This window comes from Tachyglossus aculeatus, chromosome 11 (assembly GCF_015852505.1).
Source record: "Tachyglossus aculeatus isolate mTacAcu1 chromosome 11, mTacAcu1.pri, whole genome shotgun sequence".
Lineage (NCBI taxonomy): Eukaryota > Metazoa > Chordata > Mammalia > Monotremata > Tachyglossidae > Tachyglossus > Tachyglossus aculeatus.
The window spans coordinates 18,384,931-18,406,864 of record NC_052076.1 but is presented as its reverse complement, the minus strand read 5'-3'; the positions used below and the strand labels follow the sequence as shown (position 1 = coordinate 18,406,864).

The following is a 21,934-nucleotide window of genomic DNA, read 5'->3' as shown; positions in this document are numbered from 1 at the left end:
GGCCCACACACACCCCAAGATGGATATAAACCACAACACCCTCCAACCTCCCAAGGCCAGTTAGCTGACAGATACACACGGCCAGCACACACTCACTCTCCTCTCACTCTCTCTGAGATCACACTGTGGCCATACTCGGACATATAGCTGAGCAGTGGAGAGTAGTTTCTTCCTTTAATTTCATGAACCAGGTAGCCCCTAGCCCCACCCAGGCGGGCATCTCCCCAGGGGCACCAGTGCCCAGTGAGAGCCCGAGCGGCAGCTGACATCCCAACCCCCCGGGTCCCAGCCCAGGTCTAGGTTTGGGGGTACGGGGGGGCCAGCCCCTCCTCCGCAGAGGAGGCTGTGCGCGGTAGGGATGGGGCCAGACTCCAGGCCCCTCTGGGTGTCGGTCACGTCTCGACGGGGAGGTGAAGGGGCAGCCCCACACCTAGAAGAACTTGACCCCCCGCCCGTCGTTGAGGGTGATGACCTCGGCTTTGTGCTCCAGCTGCAGCGCCTGCAGAGCCCGCAGCAGCGTGGCCTCGTCCAGCCCATGAAACTCTAGGGAGGGAACGGTCAGCGGGTCCCAAGGGGCCGGCAGGGTGGATGAAGCTGGGGGCCCGAGGAGCTCCGGCAGAGTCCTCACCCCCCACGGGGCCCCACCTGAGGCTGGCTGCTTGGGTACAGGGAGCTGGAGGGGAGATTCCTACAGGAATCTGGGGGAGGGGACCGGTCGGTTCCTGGCCCTTGTGGGAGAGGACCTGGTTGGCGAGGGGAGCCCCCCCCGCCCCACCAACTCAGTCTGCCCAGGAGGAGGGCAGGTGGCCTGGACGTAAGTACAGGCGCCTGGGGAGAGCAGGGCAACCCGCAACGCAGCAAAAAGATTTTTGTGTATGTGCGTGCGCACGCGTGTACACATGCATTGGGGTGACGGCGGTCTCGGGGCAGGCCAGGACACGCATAGCCAGGCTGGCTTCGGGGAAGGGGAGAGGGCTGGGAAGGTGGGGGGGCTCCTCTCCCGACAGCTCCCCCAGACCGGCCGGTTGCAACACCGGAGTCCTGGGGCAACTGCAAGGACCGCGTGAGGGGGTGGCAAGCAGGGACTTGCAGCGGGGACGTGGCCCGCCCGGGGCTCCAGGGCACCGCAGCCAGGCGCTCCACGGAAGGGGACTCCCCTCTCCCCCAGCCCCGGATTCAGGGAGAGGTCTCTGTGGGGCGGAAAGACCAGAGAGCATGGGGCACACAGGTGGACTGCGGCGACCTAGGACAACACAGGTCCCCAAAGAGTGGGCTCGACCCAAGGCTCGCCCTGAGGAGCCGTGGTGGGAGAACTTACCCTCGTCCTCCGTGTCGTCCCCACTGCTCAGTTCATACAGGGTGAAAACAGAGTTGGTCTGGCCGCTCTTTGCCACCTGGAGACACAGGGTGCAGGGGAGCGGGGGGCCGCAGGGCCCTCAGTGGGACCCTCCCAGCCCCTCCCTGGAACAGCCTCAGGCCTGCCTGCTGGGCAGATGGGGTTGGCCTTCAGATGGGGGGGGGTGGAGGGGAAACCTAGAGCCGTCAGTGGTCACTCAGAAACTTTATTTACAGCCACCCCCCAATCCAAACCACAGCCCCTCCGGTGTGGGAGGAGAGCATCCCTGGGTTCCAGAGGGTGGTGGTTCCTGGTGTCTGGTTTCGGGGGGGTGGGGGGGGAATCTCCCACATGTTGTCACTGCCCCGCCCCTACTCCCTAGGAGTTTGGGGTTTCTGGCCAGGCTGTGAGTCTGGCCTTGCCCTTGCCCTGCTCCAACCCTGGTACACAAGTCCCTTTTTATAGATCATATGCCCTGGGGGAGAGGGCATCTGGGAGTGGCTCCTGGGATTTTTTTTGCTCTTTCCTTGTTGACCCTCTGTGGTCAGAGCTGTTGGCAAACAGCCGCCCCTTGCCCTCGGCACTCGCCAACCCAAGAAGGTGGGGGGGGGGGCAGGTGGGTGAAAGGAGGGGGGCCCAGGAATGCTGCGCTCCCCCCAGACTGTTGCCATCACTCACCCACTGATAGATAAGTTTCCCCCACTCCTCTGGCCGCCGCCACAGTACCAGAAAGCTGGTCTTGCCCTTGTCCAGCCACTCGAGATTCCCTGGAGAGCAGAGGGGTCGGAAGTTCCAAGGAGAAAAGGACTCTCCTTTCACCATCACATCCCAACCCACCTCCCGGATCCTCAATCCATGCCGGAGCCCCCCGCTTTGAGGAGGGGTGGCCTGATCTTTGTTCAGGGGCTGGTGGAGGGGGACGCGGGCGGGGGCATTGTAGGGGGAGCACAGGGTCAGGGGGTACAACGCTGGGCACACCTTTTTTCCGCAGCTCCTCCAAAACCACCTGGATGGACTCGACGGACAGCTTCCCTGGCTCGGTGTTAAGGGAAGCAAGGGCACCGGGGAATGGGGGCAGGGAATGTCCAAAGTCGATCGGGGCTGAGATGCCAACGCCCCTCCTGGCTCTCCCAATCAGCCACGTCTGTCACAGCTTCGAGCTGAACTGGTTCTTGGCGCACCTACGTTGCCCCCGCCTCTCCCAACTGGTCCCAAAGGTGATCTCAGGCCTGTGGCCCTTTGTCCCTGAGCCCCCCCACTTTGGCTCATCTATTCCCTCCCAGGGGTCAACCTGGGTGTCACCTTCCAGCCCTGCACCGGTAAAGGGATGGGGAAGGGGCAGGACTGTTCGGTGGGGACCGTCTCTATACCAATCAATCAATCGTATTTATTGAGCGCTTACTGTGTGCAGAGCACTGTACTAAGCGATTGGGAAGTACAAGTTGTTGACATATAGAGACAGTCCCTACCCAACAGTGGACTCACAGTCTGTATGTTGCCGACTTGTACTTTCCAAGCGCTTAGTCTGAGCCCCCTCCTTCCTGTCCCCCTCTCCATCCTCCCCGCCTTACCTCCTTCCCTTCCCCACAGCACCTGTATATATGTTTGTACACAGTACCTGTGTATATGTTTGTACATATTTATTACTCTATTTTACTTGTACATATCTACCTCAGCACCTGTATATATGTATATATGTTTGTACATATTTATTACTCTATTTATTTTACTTGTGCTGGGGAGGTTACAAGGTTAGGAGACCTTCCCAGACTGAGCCCCCTCCTTCCCGTCCCCCTCTCCATCCTCCCCATCTTACCTCCTTCCCTTCCCCTCAGCACCTGTATATATGTTTGTACATATTTGTTACTCTATTTTACTTGTACATATCTATTCTATTTATTTTATTTTGTTAGTATGTTTGGTTTTGTTCTCTGTCTCCCCCTTCTAGACTGTGAACCCACTGTTGGGTAGGGACTGTCTCTAGATGTTGCCAACTTGGACTTCCCAAGCGCTTAGTACAGTGCTCTGCACACAGTAAGCGCTCAATAAATACAATTGATTGATTGATGAGTACAGTGCTCTGCACACAGTAAGCGCTCAATAAATACGATTGAATGAATGAATGTGGAGGAGAGAAGCAGCGTGGCTCAGTGGAAAGAGCATGGGCTTTGGAGTCGAAGGTCATGGGTTCAAACCCCGGCTCCGCCAATTGTCAGCTGTGTGACTTTGGGCAAGTCACTTCTCTGGGCCTCATTACCTCATCTGTAAAGTGGCGATTAGGACCGTGAGCCCCCCCGTGGGGCAGCCTGATCACCCTGTGACCTCCCCAGTGCTTAGAACAGTACGTAGTAAGCGCTTAATAAATGCCATCATCATCATCATCATCAATCGTATTTATTGAGCGCTTACTGGGTGCAGAGCACTGGACTAAGCGCTTGGGAAGTACAACTTGGCAACATATAGAGACAGTCCCTACCCAACAGTGGGCTCACAGTCTAAAAGGGGGAGACAGAGAACAAAACCAAACACGCTAACAAAAGAAAATGAGCCACGCTCGTTATTATTAGTGGAGGGGCGGGGTTAGGGGACCGCAGAGGCCCCTTTTAGACTGTGAGCCCACTGTTGGGTAGGGACTGTCTCTCTATGTTGCCAACTTGGACTTCCCAAGCGCTTAGTCCAGTGCTCTGCACACAGTAAGCGCTCACTAAATACAATTGATGATGATGATGACTGTCTCTCTATGTTGCCAACTTGGACTTCCCAAGCGCTTAGCCCGGTGCTCTGCACACAGTAAGCGCTCAATAAATATGATTGATGATGATAATGACGACTGTCTCTATATGTTGCCAACTTGTACTTCCCAAGCGCTTAGTCCAGTGCTCTGCACACAGTAAGTGCTCACTAAATACGATTGATGATGATGATGACTGTCTCTCTATGTTGCCAACTTGGACTTCCCAAGCGCTTAGCCCGGTGCTCTGCACACAGTAAGCGCTCAATAAATATGATTGATGATGATAATGACGACTGTCTCTATATGTTGCCAACTTGTACTTCCCAAGCGCTTAGTCCAGTGCTCTGCACACAGTAAGCGCTCAATAAATACGATTGATGATGATGACTGTCTCTATATGTTGCCAACTTGTACTTCCCAAGCGCTCAGTCCGGTGCTCTGCACACAGTAAGCGCTCACTAAATACGATTGATGATGATGATGACTGTCTCTCTATGTTGCCAACTTGTACTTCCCAAGCGCTTAGTCCGGTGCTCTGCCCACAGTAAGCGCTCACTAAATACGACTGATGATGATGATGGCTGGCTCTCTATGTTGCCAACTTGTACTTCCCAAGCGCTGAGTCCGGTGCTCTGCACACAGTAAGCGCTCACTAAATACGACTGATGATGATGATGGCTGGCTCTCTATGTTGCCAACTTGTACTTCCCAAGCGCTGAGTCCAGTGCTCTGCACACAGTAAGCGCTCACTAAATACGACTGATGATGATGATGATGGCTCGCTCTCTATGTTGCCAACTTGTACTTCCCAAGCGCTGAGTCCGGTGCTCTGCACCCAGTGAGCGCTCACTAAATACGATTGATGATGATGACGACTGGGAGGACTGGAGGGGGGGGGTGCCCAGGCAGGATACGTTGCAGCCGGGTGTTGTTGAAGAGGGGGCTGTCCTGCGCCTCCATCATCGTCATGGAGCTCTGCTTGTGCAGGCGGCAGAAGGACAAAACGAGGGAGCACCAGGCGGACAGCTGCTTCTGCCGCGTATCCATGTTGGGCTGCAGCCTGGGAGGGGAGGGGGTCAGGGGTCAACCGGCACGGAGGGGCGGGGGTCAAAGGTCAGGGGTCAACCGGCACGGAGGGGGGAGGGCGGGGGTGGGGGGGGGGCTGGTTCTCACGTGAAAAAGGGAGGGAAGCGGTACTGCCAAGGCCACTCGAAGCTGGTCGCCATCGTCGCGCGGTGAAGGCCTTGTCAGGGCCCAGCCGAGCCCGTCTCCACCTGTGAGCCCGCTGCTGGCTCTCTATGTTGCCACCTTGGCCTTCCCAAGCGCTCAGTACAGCGCTCTGCACACCGTAGGCGCTCAATAAATAGGACTGAATGAATGAATGAAGGAGCCGAGGGGCGGGGCGGGCCTCTCCCGTCAGCGGGCCGGCGCGCTCACCGCCAGGGCGAGCCGCCGACACAACGTTCCGGGCTCTTTTCGTTCCGGCCCTCGAGTTCCGACGGCCGGCTATCATCATCATCATCAATCGTATTGATTGAGCGCTTACTGTGTGCAGAGCACTGGACTAAGCGCTTGGGAAGTCCAAGTTGGCAACATAGAGAGACGGTCCCCTACCCAACAGTGGGCTCACAGTCTAAAAGGGGGAGACAAAACCAAACATACTACTAAATAGAATAGATAGGTACAAGTAAAATAAATGAATAGAGTAATAAATATGTACAAACATATATACAGGTGCTGTGGGGAAGGGAAGGGGGTAAGAAGGAGGTTTATTGAGCGCTTACTGTGTGCAGAGCACTGGACTAAGCGCTTGGGAAGTCCAAGCTGGCAACCTAGAGAGACGGTCCCTACCCAACAGTGGGCTCACAGTCTAGAAGGGGGAGACAAAACCAAACATGCTACAAAATAAAATAGAATAGATATGTACAAGTAAAATAAATAAATAGAGTAATAAATATGTACAAACATATATACATATATACAGGTGCTGTGGGGAAGGGAAGGAGGTAAGAAGGAGGTTTATTGAGCGCTTACTGTGTGCAGAGCACTGGACTAAGCGCTTGGGAAGTCCAAGCTGGCAACATAGAGAGACGGTCCCTACCCAACAGTGGGCTCACAGTCTAAAAGGGGGAGACAAAACCAAACATACTACAAAATAAAATAGAATAGATAGGTACAAGTAAAATAAATAAATAAATAAATAGAGTAATAAATATGTACAAACATATATACATATACACAGGTGCTGTGGGGAAGGGAAGGAGGTAAGAAGGAGGTTTATTGAGCGCTTACTGTGTGCCGAGCACTGGACTAAGCGCTTGGGAAGTTCAAGTTGGCAACATAGAGAGACAGTCCCCTACCCAACAGTGGGCTCACAGTCTGGAAGGGGGAGACAAAACAAAACATACTACAAAATAAAATAGAATAGATATGTACAAGTAAAATAAATAAATAAATAGAGCAATAAATATGTACAAACATATATACAGGTGCTGTGGGGAAGGGAAGGGGGTAAGAGGGAGGTTTATTGAGCGCTTACTGTGTGCAGAGCACTGGAGTAAGCACTTGGGAAGTCCAAGCTGGCAACATAGAGAGACAGTCCCTACCCAACAGCGGGCTCACAGTCTAAAAACAAAACCAAACATACTAACAAAATAAAATAAATAGAATAGATATGTACAAGTAAAATAAATAGATAAATAAATAGAGTAATAAATATGTACAAACATATATACATATATACAGGTGCTGTGGGGTAGGGAAGGAGGTAAGATGGGGGGATGGAGAGGGGCACGAGAGGGAGAGGAAGGAAGGGGCTCAGTCTGGGAAGGCCTCCTGGAGGAGGTGAGCTCTCAGTAGGGCCTTGAAGGAAGAGAGCTAGCTTGGTGGATGGGCAGAGGGAGGGCATTCCAGGCCCGACTATCATCATCATCAATCGTATTTATTGAGCACTTACTGTGTGCAGAGCACTGGACTAAGCGCTTGGGAAGTCCAAGTTGGCAACATAGAGAGACAGTCCCTACCCAACAGTGGGCTCACAGTCTAAAAGGGGGAGACGGAGAACAAAACCAAACATACTAACAAAATAAGTTAAATGGAATAGATATGTACAAGCAAAATAAATAAATAAATAAATAAATAGAGTAACAAATATGTACAAACATATATACAGGAAGATAAAGCTTTGGGAACTGTATCGTTCATTCATTCAATCGTATTTATTTATTGACTTGTATATATGTATATATGTTTGTACATATTTATTACTCTATTTATTTATTTATTTTACTTGTACATATCTATCCTATTTATTTTATTTTGTTAGTATGTTTGGTTTTGTTCTCTGTCTCCCCCTTTTAGACTGTGAGCCCACCGTTGGGTAGGGACTGTCTCTATATGTTGCCAATTTGTACTTCCCAAGCGCTTAGTACAGTGCTCTGCACATAGTAAGCGCTCAATAAATACGATTGATGATGATGATGATGATTGAGCGGTTAAAGTGCGTAGAGCAGTGTACTAAGCGCTTGGGAATAGGATAGTATATAGTATATTACAGTTTAGTATAGTACAGTATAGAGAAGCAGTGTGGTTCAGTGGCAAGAGCCCGGGCTTTGGAGTCAGAGGTCAGGGGTTCAAATCCCGACTCCACCGCTTGTCAGCTGTGTGACCTTGGACAAGTCACTTCACTTCTCTGGGCCTCAGTTCCATCTGGAGCCCCAGGACTATAATAATAATGATGATGATGGGATTTGGTCAGCGCTTACTGTGCGCCGACCGCTGTTCTCGGCTCAGTGGAAAGAGCCCGGGCTTTGGAGTCAGAGGTCATGGATTCAAATCCCCGCTCTGCCAATTGTCAGCTGGGTGACTTCTCTGTGCCCCAGTTCATTCAGTCAGTCATATTTATTGAGCACTTACTGTGTGCGGAGCACTGGACTAAGCTCAGTGGAAAAAGCCCGGGCTTTGGAGTCAGAGGTCACAGGTTCAAATCCCAGCTCTGCCAATTGTCAGCTGGGTGACTTCTCTGTGCCCCAGTTCATTCATTCAGTCGTATTTATGGAGCGCTTACTGTGTGCAGAGCACTGGACTAAGCTCAGTGGAAAAAGCCCGGGCTTTGGAGTCGGAGGTCACAGGTTCGAATCCCCGCTCTGCCAATTGTCAGCCGGGTGACTTCTCTGTGCCCCAGTTCATTCATTCAGTTGTATTTATTGAGTGCTTACTGTGTGCAGAGCACTGGACTAAGCTCAGTGGAAAGAGCCCAGGCTTTGGAGTCAGAGGTCACGGGTTCAAATCCCTGTTCTGCCAATTGTCAGCTGGGTGACTTTGGGAAAGTCACTTAACTTCTCTGGGCCTCAGTTCCCTCATCTGTAAAAATGGGGATGAAGACTCTGAGCCCCACATGGGACAACCTGATTACCTTGTATCTACCCCGTGCTTAGAACAGTGCTTTGCACATAGTAAGCGCTTAACAAATACCAACATTATTATTATTATTATTTATTGAGCGCTGACTGTGTGCAGAGCACTGACTAAGCTCAGTGGAAAGAGCCCGGGCTTTGGAGTCAGAGATCATGGGTTCGAATCCCGCTCTGCCAATTGTCAGCTGGGTGACTTCTCTGTGCCCCAGTTCATTCATTCAGTCATATTTATTGAGCGCTTACTGTGTGCGGAGCACTGGACTAAGCTCAGTGGAAAGAGCCCAGGCTTTGGAGTCAGAGGTCACGGGTTCGAATTCCCGCTCTGCCAATTGTCAGCTGGGTGACTTCTCTGTGCCCCAGTTCATTCATTCAATCGTATTTATTGAGCGCTTACTGTGTGCAGAGCACTGGACTAAGCGCTTGGGAAGTACAAGTCGGCAACATATAGAGACAGTCCCTACCCAACAGCGGGCTCACAGTCCCCTCATCTGTCAAATGGGGATTAAGACTGGGAGCCCCCCATGGGACAACCTGATCACCTTGTAACCTCCCCAGAGCTTGGAACAGTACTTGGCACATAGTAAGCACTTAATAAATGCCATTATTATTATTATTATTATTATTATTATTATTATTATTATTATTATTATTACAAGATCATCGGGTTGTCCCACGTGGGGCTCCCAGTCTTAATCAGCGTGGCTCAGTGGAAAGAGCCCGGGCTTTGGAGTCAGAGGTCGTGGGTTCTAATTCCACGCCGCCAATTGTCAGCTGTGTGACTTTGGGCAAGTCACTTCACTTCTGTGGGCCTACGTTACCTCATAGGGATTAAGAGTGGGAGCCCCCCGTGGGACAACCTGATCACCTTGTAACCTCCTCAGCACTTAGAACAGTGCTTTGCACATAGTAAGAGCCTAATAAATGCCATTATTATTATTATTATTATTATTAATCCCCATTTTACAGATGAGGTCATTGGGGCACAGAGAAGTTAAGTGACTTGCCCAAAGAAGCAGAAGCAGCTTGAGAAGCAGCATAGTTCAGTGGAAAGAGCCTGGGCTTTGGAGTCAGAGGTCATGGGTTCAAATCCCCTGTCTGCCAATTGTCAGCCGTGTGACTTTGGGCAAGTCACTTAACTTCTCTGGGCCTCCATTACCTCATGGGGATTAAGACTGGGAGCCGCCCGTGGGACAACCTGATCACCTTGTAACCTCCTCAACGCTTAGAACAGTGCTTTGCACATAGTAAGAGCCTAATAAATGCTATTATTATTATTATTGTTGTTAATCCCCATTTTACAGATGAGGTCATTGGGGCACTGAGGCCCAGAGAAGTTAAGTGACTTGCCCAAAGAAGCAGAATCAATCAATCAATTGTATTTATTGAGCGCTTACTGTGTGCAGAGCACTGTACTAAGCGCTTGGGAAGTAGACAGTCCCTACCCAACAGTGGGCTCACAGTCTAGAAGGGGGAGACAGAGAACAAAACCAAACATATTAACAAACTAAAATAAATAGAATAGATATGTACAAGTAAAATAAATAAATAAATAGAGTAATAAATATGAACAAACATATATACATACATACAGGTGCTGTGGGGAAGGGAAGGAGGTAAGACGAGGGGGATGGAGGGGGGACGAGGGGGAGAGGAAGGAGGGGGCTCAGTCTGGGAAGGCCTCCTGGAGGAGGTGAGCTCTCAGTAGGGCCTCGAAGGGAGGAAGAGAGCTAGCTTGGCGGATGGGCAGAGGGAGGGCATTCCAGGCCCGGGGGGTGACGTGGGCCGGGGGTCGATGGCGGGACAGGCGAGAACGAGGTACGGTGAGGAGATTAGCGGCAGAGGAGGGTGCGGGGGCAAGTCACTTAACTTCTCTGGGCCTCAGTTCCCTCATCTGTAAAATAGGGGTGAAGACTGTGAGCCCCCACGTTGGACAACCTGATCACCTTGTAACCTCCCAGCGCTTAGAACAGTGCTTTGCACATAGTAAGAGCTTAACAAATACCATCATTATTATTATCATTATTATTAATTATTAAAGTCACACAGCTGACGTGTCAGAGCAGGGATTAGAACCCACGACCTCTGACTCCCAAGCCCGGGCTGTTAACACTGAGCCACTCTGCTTCTCTGAGGGGCCATCAGATAAGTCAAGGTGCGGGCTGGGGGAGCTGGGGGGGTGGTCCGCCGGGAAAGTTGGGGCGGGGGGCGTCGGACAAGTCGGAGACAGTGGGGGGAGATCAGATAAGTCGAAGGCAGGGAGTCTGTGAGGCTGATTAAGACTGGGAGCCCCACATGGGACAACCTGATGACCTTGTAATAATAATAATAATGACGGCATTTATTAAGTGCTTACTATGTGGTAAGCACTGTTCCAAGCTCTGGGGAGGTTACAAAGTGATCAGGTTGTCCCACGGGGGGCTCCCAGTCTCAATACCCATTATACAGATGAGCCCCCTTCGAGACTGTGAGCCCGCTGTTGGGTAGGGACCATCTGTATATGTTGCCAACTTGTACTTCCCAAGTGCTTAGTACAGTGCTCTGCACACAGGGGGTCTGAGAGGTGGGGCACAAGCGGGAGGAAGAGAGGCCCTGCCGGGCAAGTCGGAGGCAGGGTAGGGGCCGGCTCTATCGGTTGCCGATTTGTACTTCTCAAGCGCTTAGTACAGTGCTCTGCACACAGGAAGCGCTCAATCAATACGACTGACTGAATGAACTGGGAAGCAGGGGGGTCCACCAGACAAGATGGGAGGCCGGCGGGTCCTCCATGGGGACCCCAGACCAGGGGAGGCCAAGGGGGCCTGGGCCTGGCTGTGCGCGATGGGGTGGTGGACATTTGGGGGCAGGGGCAGGGGGCAACAGGTGGCACTCGGTCGGAGGTGGGGCAGAGGAGTGGCCCCGCGGTGCAGAGGTGACCCGGCCCCGGGGGAGCTACGGGGCTCTGCCCGGGAGGGGATTCCTCGGGCAGGGTTGCCTGTGCCCTCCAATGCCTGGGACCATCACCGGGGTTCAGCGTCCGGCCGGACTGCGCCTCCCCCCGGGGTCCGGGACGGGGGTGGGGGTTGAATAATAATGATAATAATGATGACATTGGTTAAGCGCTCACTATGCGCCCAGCACTGTTCTAAGCGCTGGGGTAGATACAAGGAACTCAGGTTGTCCCACGTGGGGCTCACAGTCTTCATCCCCATTTTGAGGCACAGAGAAGCTGGGCAGATGGCTTGCCCAAATTCCCACAGCAGACAATAATAATTATTATTATGGTATTTGTTAAGCGCTTACTATGTGTTAAGCACTGTTCTAAGCACTGGGGTAGATATAGGGTAATCAGGTTGTCCCACGTGAGGCTCACTGTCTTAATTCCCATTTTACAGAGGAGGTAACTGGGGCACAGAGAATTTAAGTGCTCTTGTGTTCAGTCTTCTAGATTGTGAGCCCGTTGTTGGGTAGGGGCCGCCTCTATATGTTGCCGACTTGCACTTCCCAAGCGCTTAGTACAGTGCTCAGCACACAGTAAGCGCTCAAGAAATACGATTGAATGAAGGAAGGAATGAATGAAGTCCACACAAAGGACAAGTGGTGGAGGCGGGATTAGAACCCACGTCCTCTGCCTCCCAAGCCCGGGCTCTTTCCACTGAACCACGCTGCAGGTAAGTGGCGGAGCCAGGATTGGAACCCACCCCTTCTGACTCCTAAACCTACGCTTCTTCTCGAAGAAGGGGGCGGAGCGCTCAATAAATACGATTGAATGAAGGAAGGAAGGAAGGAATGAAGTGACTTGCCTAAGGCCACACAGCGGACCAGTGGTGGAGGCGGGATTAGAACCCACGTCCTCTGCCTCCCAAGCCCGGGCTCTTTCCACTGAACCACGCTGCAGACAAGTGGCGGAGCCAGGATTGGAACCCACACCCTCTGACTCCTGCTAATCTCCTCACCGTACCTCGTTCTCGCCTGTCCCGCCGTCGACCCCCGGCCCACGTCACCCCCCGGGCCTGGAATGCCCTCCCTCTGCCCATCCGCCAAGCTAGCTCTCTTCCTTCAAGGCCCTACTGAGAGCTCACCTCCTCCAGGAGGCCTTCCCATACTGAGCCCCTTCCTTCCTCTCCCCCTCGTCCCCCTCTCCATCCCCCCATTTTACCTCCTTCCCTTCCCCCCAGCACCTGTATATATGTATATATGCTTGTACACATTTATTACTCTATTTATTTATTTTACTTGTACATATCGATTCTATTTATTTTATTTTGTTAGTATGTTTGGTTTTATTCTCTGTTTCCCCCTTTTAGACTGTGAGCCCACTGTTGGGTAGGGACTGTCTCTAGATGTTGCCAACTTGGACTTCCCAAGCGCTTAGTCCAGTGCTCTGCACACGGTAAGCGCTCAATAAATACGATTGATGATGATGATGCTGACTCCTAAACCCACGCTTCTTCTTCTAGAAGAAGGGGGCGGGGGGCAGGAAGCCCCCAACCCCATCGCCCCTCTTTCCCGAGGCCGCGGCCGGCCCTGCTCTCTTTATTTCTCGCTCTGTGTCTGCGGGGCTCTCGGGGGCGAAGGGAAGGAAGGGGAGGGGGCTGGAGGGGAGACGCCGCGGGACCCTCCCCTCTCCCCATTTTGGGGGCGCCTTCCTCTTTTGGGAAACAGCCGCCCCCGAGTCCCCGCCCCCCTCTCTTCCATCTGTCCCAACCTCCGCCCGCCCCAACCTCTGTCCGGATGGGAGTCGCTTCCTGGCTGTTTCCTGGCGCTGGGGAGCCCAGGGCAGCGACAGGAAAGACCCCGCCCGACGGAGAAGGAAAAGCGGATCGTTTCTCACCACTTCTGGGCAGGGGGGAGGGGAGAGAGGGCACCCAGGGGCGGGGACCGTCCGGGGCATTCAGTCATTCAACCGTATTTATTGAGCGCTTACTGTGTGCAGTGCACTGCACTAAAGCGCTTACAAGGTGATCAGGTTGTCCCACGCTCACAGTCTTCATCCCCATTTTCCAGACGAGGGAACTGAGGCCCAGAGAAGCGAAGTGACTCGCCCGAAGTCACACAGCTGACCATTGGCGGAGCCGGGATTTGAACCCATGATCTCGAACTTCTTTCCACTGAGCCACGCTGCTTCTTTGGGAGCTAAAACACGTGGCCCCGACGGGGCGGCCGGCAGGGAGACAATGCGAAGGCTCCAAAACTCTGCAGCCCGAGGCTACTTTCCTCCAAACAATAGGGGAAGGGGGCGAGGGGTGGGAGTCCCCCCACCCAGCCCCTTCGCGCCCCCCACCCCTCCCCGGTGCAGAGCGTGTCCCCTCCTCCCGACGGCTGGGGTTGGAGATCCGGGGGGGCCGGGAGGTGAGGGTCCATTCACTCATTCACTCAATAGTATTTATTGAGCACTTATTGCATGCAGAGCATTGGACTAAGTGCTTGGGAAGTACAAATCGGCCACAGCCAGAGACGGTCCCTACCCCACGACGGGCTCACAGTCTAGAAGGGGGAAGAGGGTGTCCACGCTAGGCTTGGGTCTCGCCGTCCTTGCTGCGCCACACGACCAGGGTAACGAGGAAGGGGATGAGGCAGATGGGGGCGATGATCATGGCCAGAAGCAGGTCCTCGGGGGGGTCCCCGAAGGCGGGGCGCACCAGCGAGCAGTTGGCGAAGTAGGTGAAGTGACTGTGGAGGATGATGTCCTCGGCCAAGGGGTTGGGGTAGCCCAGCTGCCTCTCCTCGGCCCCCAGCTCCAGGCAGCTCTGCAGCTCGCTGTAAGGCCTAAGGGGGCAGGTGGTGGAGGGGGCCGAGCGGTGGGGTGGGTGGGCGACCCCACAGACGGACTCTTTAGGCCCGGACCGCCGCCCCCAGACCCTCCTCCCCACCCCTCTACCTGCTGATGACGTCCCAGAGGCACCGGTCCTGCCTGTGGATGTTGACCATGCGTTCTTCGTACTGGTACCAGCAGGAGTAGGCCCGGGACGAGTAGTTAACCGGCACTGTGGGAAGACCACCATCCATCCCTCTGCCCCCGGCCTCCCGGAGCCCCCGACCCCGCTGGAGGGACGGGAGGGGAGAGCCCGAAGGCGGGGCTGCTCTGGAGGGGGTGGGGGGCCGTGCTGCCCAATGAGGGGGTCACTTAGAGCGAGCGGTCAGGGTTATGCTGGCCAAAGAGAGGGGACAGAGTGATAGTGAGTGCCCCCCGCTCCACTCCCCCCTTCGGGCCGGCCTCCGACGGGCTCGTGGGGGGCGGTTCGGCCGCCCCTCCTCCTCAGAGCCCCCGGACCACGACTCTCCCCCGCTTCATTTTGTTAGGATGTTTGGTTTTGTTGCCTGTCTCCCCCTTCTAGACTGCGAGCCCGGTGTTGGGTAGGGACCGTCTCTAGATGTTACTAACGTGTACTTCCCAGGCGCTTAGTACAGTGCTCTGCACACAGTAAGCGCTCAATAAATACGATTGATTGATTGATTGATTGATTGATAGGAAATAGCGGGATGGGGGGAGGTTGGGTGTTTGTGTGTGTTTGTTTGTATGTCGCCAGTGAAGAAGCTGGCCTGGGGCAACCAACGAGCTGGCGGAATTGTGCGGAACAGTTGGCACAGTTGTTGGGGAGGGGTCGAGGCTCCCTTAGGAGGGAGAAGGCTGGGGCGGGGGCGGGGGGGCGGCCTGTCCCGCGGCGACCACTCACTTGGCCGTTCGTCCCTGTCGGTGGGGTGGAAGGGGGCGGCGGTGGGGTCCGTCTGGGCGCGGGCGCCGTCCGGCTGCAGGGCTGCGGGAGAGGCCGGGGGGAAGAGGCTGAGGCGGGTCGGGGGGCGGCCCGGGCCACTTGGGCCCGGAGGGAAGGGGCCGCGGGGACAGAGGGGGGTCCCCCCCTCCGGCCCCCGGGCCCTGGCCGTGGTCCTGCCACGGCGGAGCGGCGGCGCCCCCCACTCCCGGCCCCACGGGGGGCTTTCCCCTACTCACCCCACAGCAGGAGCGGGAGCAGGAGCAGGGGCCGGGGGCCGGGGCCGTCGGGGGCCGCCCAGCCCGGACCCATGGTGTGGCCAGCGGCACCGGCGGAGACGGCGGCGGGGCCCGGCGGGGGAGCCGCCTTTATCCGGGCCGGACCCGCAGGAAGCGGCGCCGTTTCCTCCGCTGGGCTGGACCGGCCGCGGACACGTGGGGGGCGGGGACCGGGCCGGGGGGCGAGGGTCCCCGGCTCTCCCTCCTCCCCCCTTTTCCCGGGGGGTCCGGACCTGCCGCCCCTCTCCCGGTTTCCCGCCTGGAGCGGGGCCCGCGCCAGGCGGCTCAGCGTGTCCTTTCCCAGGGCCAACACCCGTTGATGTCAGCCTCGGCCGGGCCGGGCCAACGGGAGGGTAGGCCCGGCGCCCCCCACCTCCGCCCCAGGACCCCGGCCCGGCCCTCCCCGGGGCCTCGGAGGCGGAGGAGGAGCGGGAGCTGGAGCCCGGCAAGGAAGGGCTGGAGGCCAGTTTTCAGGCACTGACCACGACACTGACCCACGGGCCAGAATGAGCACTGCTCCAGGGCAAGGGAAGGGTTGGGATGGAGATAGGAGAGGGAGGAAGAGGAGGAGAAGCAGGAAGGGGAGTGCGCGTCGTGGGGGTCTCACCGTCCTATTCCAGAAGGGACTCACCTCGACATTCAAGGGGGTATATATGTATATACCTGTATATATGTATATATGTTTGTACATATTTATTACTCTATTTATTTATTTTACTTGTACATATCTATTCTATTTATTTTATTTTGTTAGTACGTTTGGTTTTGCTCTCTGTCTCCCCCTTTTAGACTGTGAGCCCACTGTTGGGTAGGGACTGTCTCTCTATGTTGCCAACTTGGACTTCCCAAGCGCTTAGTCCAGTGCTCTGCGCACAGTAAGCGCTCAATAAATACGATTGATTGATTGATTGAAGGGGGCCAAGAGTATCTGCCAGGGTAGGGGGCATGGTGTGGAGGCCCTGGAGCTTTTGGAGGGGGTCTCCAAGGAGGACCCCGGACCCCAGAATTGGAGAAAGGTCAGGCCCTGGCTAATTTTCAGCCCTGGAGACAGAGCTGGGAGGTTGGGGTGGGGGGATGCGGGGGAACTGGAGACCGGCTACGATCCGGGGCTTTGTGGGGTCGGTTCCTAGGCGGACTCCCAGAGCACCTGCGCCTCTCCGGGCCCCCCGGGGTCTCTCTGCCTGGGAACCGACCCGCCCCTCCCCAGCTAAGATCCCCCGGGGGCCTCTCCCGGCCGGGGGCCCCCAGCCCTTAGTCACGGGGGTTGTTGATCAGCAATCAATCCACGTGGTGGAGAGGGAGGGACGGAGGGAGGGTGTCCGCCCTGGCCGCCGGCGGCCTGCCCTCCACACGCCTCGGCCAGTGACCCCGCGGGGGTCTGAGTGGGGCCGGACCGCCAGCCACCCGGAGCCGGGGCCAGCGGTTGAGTCATGCGGCAGAACCGGGGCCCGGGAAGCGGCCCCTCCCGCCGGCCGCGGGAAGGGTCACGCTGGCTCGGGGCAGAGGGACAGGCAGCTGGCCAGAGCCGCTGGGCAGCGCCGGGGGCCGGAGCTGGCAGAGGGGGCAGCGGGAGAGGGCACCCTGAACCTCGGCCCTAGTCGCCGGCTTGCGCCTGGAGGGAGGGAGGGAGGGAGGAAGCCTCCCTTAACTGGAAAGGTTAGGAGTCCTCTAGACTGTAAGCCCATTGTGGGCAGCGACTGTCTCTCTTGCGCGGCTCAGTGGAAAGAGCACGGGCTTTGGAGTCAGAGGTCGTGGGGTCAAATCCAATTAATCATAATGACGGTGTTTGGTAAGCGCTTACTAGGAATTGTCAGCTGTGTGACTTTGGGCAAGTCATCTCATCCATTCATTCAATCGTATTTATTGAGCGCCTGCTGTGTGCAGAGCACTGCACTAAGCGCTTGGGAAGTACAAGTCGGCAACATATAGAGACGGTCATCATCATCATCATCAATCGTATTTATTGAGCGCTTACTGTGTGCAGAGCACTGTACTAAGCGCTTGGGAAGTACAAGTCGGCAACATATAGAGACGGTCCCTACCCAACTGTGGGCTCACAGTCATTACCCTTCTCTGGCCCTCAGTTACCTCATCTGGAAAATGGGGATTAAGACTGTGAGCCCCCCGTGGGACAACCTGATCACCTTGTAACCTCCCCAGCTCTTAGAACAGTGCTTTGCAGTCATTCATTCATTCATTCGTATTTATTGAATGCTTACTGTGTGCAGAGCACTGTACTGAGCGCTCGGGAAGTACAAGTTGGCGACATATAGAGACGGTCCCTACCCAACAACGAGCTTTGCACATAGGAAGCGCTTAATAAATGCCATTATTATTATTATTATTTGCTGTACCGTACTTTCCAAGCGCTACGCACACAGTAAGCGCTCAATAAATACGACTGAATGAATAGATGAAAGGATTGACTCTAAGCGGCCAAGGCTCCTTCCCCATGCAGCGGTCGTGGGGCAATTTCTAGCAAGCGGCCCGAGGGCGGTTGGGAGGTTGGCAGGGTGGGTGGCGGGGTTTTCCCGGCCTTCTGGGCCTTGGCACGATTAGGGAGGGCAGGGGCCGGGGTTGCGGGGCCCCGGCTCGGGGCGAGGCCACCGGGGCCAGAGAGCAACCTCCCCTTTCCGACCCCTCTGGGTCTGTGCTTCCCCCCTAAACCACCCTGGGGCCAGGGCTACCAGGCCCGAGGGCTACCAGGCCCGGGGTTATCAGGCAGGCTCCAGCTAGGGAGGAGCATGGGGCCGGGGGCTGGGGAAAGGGATCCCTGTCTGCTTGTTTTATTTTGTTGTCTGTCTGCCCCTTCTAGACTGTGAGCCCGTTGTTGGGTAGGGACCGTCGCTATATGTTGCCGACTTGGACATATTTACTATTTATGTTGTTAATGATGTGCATCAAGCTTTACTTCTATTTATTCCGGTGACTTGACACCTGTCCACATGTTTTGTTTTGTTGTCTGTCTCCCCCTTCTAGACTGTGAGCCCGTTGCTGGGTAGGGACCGTCTCTAAATGTTGCCGACTTGTACTTCCCAAGCGCTTAGTACAGTGCTGTGCGCACAGTAAGCGCTCAATAAATACGATTGAATGAATGAATGAGTGACTGGGACTTCCCAAGCGTTTAGTCCAGTGCTCTGCACTCGGTGAGTGCTCAATAAATACGATTGAGTGAATGAATCCGGACCAGCTGTTGGAACCCCGGATGGGGTCCCTTCTCCTGCTGGACCCCCCGAAGCCGCCGTTGTCCGGTCCAGCCCAGGCTTGGCTCTTCGACCACCTGCTCCCAGGGGCCGGTCTCTCCCCGCGTTGCTGTCGGGGCTGACCCCCGGGCAGGGGCCGGGCCGGGCGATGACGCGGGTGGAGACGGTTGTGCAAACCCCCTGGGAGCCCTGGTGGTCCTCTGCCGTCGAGGGGAGGGGCCCAGCGACCTTAAGACAGCCTTTCCCCGCTCCTGGAGTCCCTCGGCCTACCCGGGGGCTGGGCACCCTCGGCCTGATACCCTCCCGCCAACGCTTACCGGAGTGGGGTGGGCATGGGCAGCTCAGGAAGCAGCATGGCACAGTGGAAAGAGCCCGGGTTTAGGAGTCAGAGGTCGTGGATTAGCTGTGCGACTTTGGGCAAGTCACTTAACTTCTCTGGGCCTCGGTCACCTCAGAGGGATATTCAAGACTGTGAGCCCCACCAGATTACGTTCCCTCAGGGCTTAGAACAGTGCTTGATGCATAGTAAACGCTTAACAAACGCCGTTATTATTATAATGATTCAGTTCATTCATTCATTTCTTCATTCAAACGTATTTATTGAGCGCTCACTGTGTACAGAGCACTGTACTAAGCGCTTGGGAGAATAAACACATTCCCTGTCTACAACGAGTTTACAGTCTAAAGGCGGGGGGAGACAGGTATTAATACTTAATTAATAAATACTAAGAATAACTGCGGTACTTCATCAATCGTATTTATTGAGCGCTTACTGTGTGCAGAGCACTGTACTTAAGTGTTTACTATGTGCCAAGCACTGTTCTAAGCACTGGGGGAAATACAAGCTAGTCAGTTTGGACACGATCCCTTTCCCACCTAGGGCTCACAGTCTTAATTCCCATTTTACAGATGAGGGAACTGAGCCGAGAGAAGGGAATTGACTTGCCCAAGGTCACACAGCAGACATGTGGCGGAACCGGGATTAGAGCCCCTGACCTTCTGACTCCCAAGGCCGTGCTCTAACCACTGAGCCACAGTGCTTCTGCTCTGTACATAAGTGCTGCGGAGCTGGGAGGGGGGAAGAACAGAGGGAGCAAGTCAGGGCGACGCAGAAGGGAGTGGGAGATGAGGAAAGAAGGGGCTTAGATTGGGAAGGCCTCTTGGAGGAGGTGTGACCTCAATAAGGCTTCGAAGGGCTTGGGGGAGAGTCATTATTTGCTGGGACAGACGGTTGCATTCTCCGGGCCGGGCTCCAAGCCGGGGACGCCGGGATTCCCGGCTCGGACACGGGCCTTTTCAATCCGGGGATTCCCGACGGGAAAAGACTCCCTATTCCGCTCCCAGCCGGAGCCGGGTGGTTGGCATTCCCGGCCTTCCGCGGGCTCCCGGGGATCCCGGCCGACGCCCGCCGAACGGGAGGCGGCCTCCAAGGTGGGCTCGAAGCCCCCAGACCCAAACACGGCCTGGGGGGCTTCTCCCACAGGCCCCCCATAGCCCCAGAGCCAAGATTGAATGAATGAATTCAATCAAATTCTCCCCCTTTTAGACTGTGACTCCCCCTTTTAGACTGTGAGCCCACTGTTGGATAGGGACTGTCTCTATATGTTGCCAACTTGTATTTCCCAAGCGCTTAGTACAGTGCTCTGCACACAGTAAGCGCTCAATAAATACGATTGATTGATTGATTGATTGAATGAATGAATTCCAGCCCAGACTAGGCCCCCCTTTTCCTCTGCTCCCCCTCCCCATCGCCCCGACTCGCTCCCTTTGCTGTTCCCCCTCCCCGCCCCACAGCACTTGTGTATAAATGTATGCGTTTAAAATTATAATTCTATTTATTTTTACTAATGGTGTGTATGTATCTTTAATTCTATTTATTTATAATGATGCTACTGATGCCTGTTTACTTGTTTTGAAGTCGGCCTCCCCCCCTTCTAGACTGTGAGCCCGTTGTGAACGGGGATTGTCTCTGTTGCTGAATTGTACTTCCCAAGCGCCTAGTACAGTACTCTGCACACAGAAAGCGCTCAATAAAGCAGCGTGGCTCGGTGGAAAGAGCGGGGGCTTGGGAGTCAGAGGACGTGGGTTCTAATCCCGGCTCCGCCACTTGTCTGCTGCGTGACCTTGGGCAAGCTTCTTAACTTCTCTGTGCCTCGGTTACCTCATCTGTAAAATGGGGATTAAGACTGTGAGCCCCACATGGGACAACCTGATAACCTTGTATCTACCTCAGAGTTTAGAGCAGTGCTCAGCACATAGTAAGCGCTTAACAAATACCATTATTATTATTAATAAATACGATTGAATGAATGAATTCCAGCCTCCCCCTGCTTTGGGGCGGGGGAACTCACCCCGAGATCCCCGACCGGGACACCCAGGGAGCTTTCCACCGCCTCCATTGCCCCAACCCCGCCTGCCACGACCACTGGCCCCGCTCATAATGTAATAAGTATGTTGTTTGTTAAACGCTTAGTATGGGCCAAGCACTGTTCTAAGCGCTGATGGACGGGACCCTCCCCCTCCCTGTCCCCAGGCCTGCTGGCTGAGCAGGGGTGGGCTCTTGGGGGGAGGGCTCAGGCGACCCCAGGAGTGTGTTGGACAAGTGCACGGCTGGGGAGAGCGCTCCCAGGCACCGGAGGGGTCCGGCCGGCACCCCAAAAACCCATCTGGTCCATGCCAGGAGGGGCCTGCGACCAGGCAGACAGGGACAAGCGGGTGGCACCCACTGTCAGGGGAAGAGGGGTAAGTCTCCCCCTCTAGACTGTAAGTTCTTTGTGGGCAGGGAATGTGTCTGTTTACTGTTCTAGTGTACTTTCCCAAGCGCTTAGTATGCTCTGCACGTAGTAAGCACTCAATAAATATGACTGACTGTAAACTGTGCAGTTTGGGGTGTAGCACAGAACGAGGGGTGGTGGTGTGGTGAGGGGGTAACTGTCCACCACAGACTGGAAACTATGGCAGGGATCAGGCCTACCAACTCTATGATTCTCTCCCAAGAGATAATTAACAGTGTTTTGCACACAGCAGGCACTCAAGAACGACCATTGACTGTGATTCTGAATTCTGGCTGTGCCTGGGGGGTCTCTCAGCAGTGGAGAGGTTGCTGGGTAGGGACCGTCTCTATATGTTGCCAACTTGTACTTCCCAAGCGCTTAGTACAGTGCTCTGCACACAGTAAGCACTCAATAAATACAATTGAATGAATGAATGAATGAATGAATGAGAGGGGCAAGGAGGTTTGCAGAGTCTGCCAGGAAAGCCTGCTTGGGCCAACTGGAG

The 21,934-nt window shown here is 55.0% G+C and overlaps 2 protein-coding genes across 2 annotated transcripts; both read right to left on the bottom strand.

The window, feature by feature from the left end:
- Positions 1 to 160: 160 nt before the first annotated feature.
- On the bottom strand, positions 161 to 5,396 carry VPS25 (vacuolar protein sorting 25 homolog). The gene is made up of 6 exons (XM_038754094.1): positions 5,244 to 5,396; positions 4,985 to 5,130; positions 2,315 to 2,368; positions 2,015 to 2,103; positions 1,319 to 1,394; positions 161 to 543 (listed from the first exon to the last, which is right to left on the bottom strand). The coding sequence occupies exons 1-6, from the start codon at positions 5,294 to 5,296 to the stop codon at positions 431 to 433; spliced, it is 531 nt and encodes a 176-aa protein (XP_038610022.1). The 5' UTR covers positions 5,297 to 5,396; the 3' UTR covers positions 161 to 430.
- Positions 5,397 to 13,832: 8,436 nt separating this feature from the next.
- On the bottom strand, positions 13,833 to 15,508 carry RAMP2 (receptor activity modifying protein 2). Its single transcript, XM_038754455.1, has 4 exons — positions 15,414 to 15,508; positions 15,139 to 15,219; positions 14,343 to 14,448; positions 13,833 to 14,230 (listed from the first exon to the last, which is right to left on the bottom strand). Exons 1-4 carry the CDS (start codon positions 15,484 to 15,486, stop codon positions 13,975 to 13,977), a joined length of 516 nt encoding a protein of 171 aa, XP_038610383.1. The 5' UTR covers positions 15,487 to 15,508; the 3' UTR covers positions 13,833 to 13,974.
- Positions 15,509 to 21,934: the final 6,426 nt, after the last annotated feature.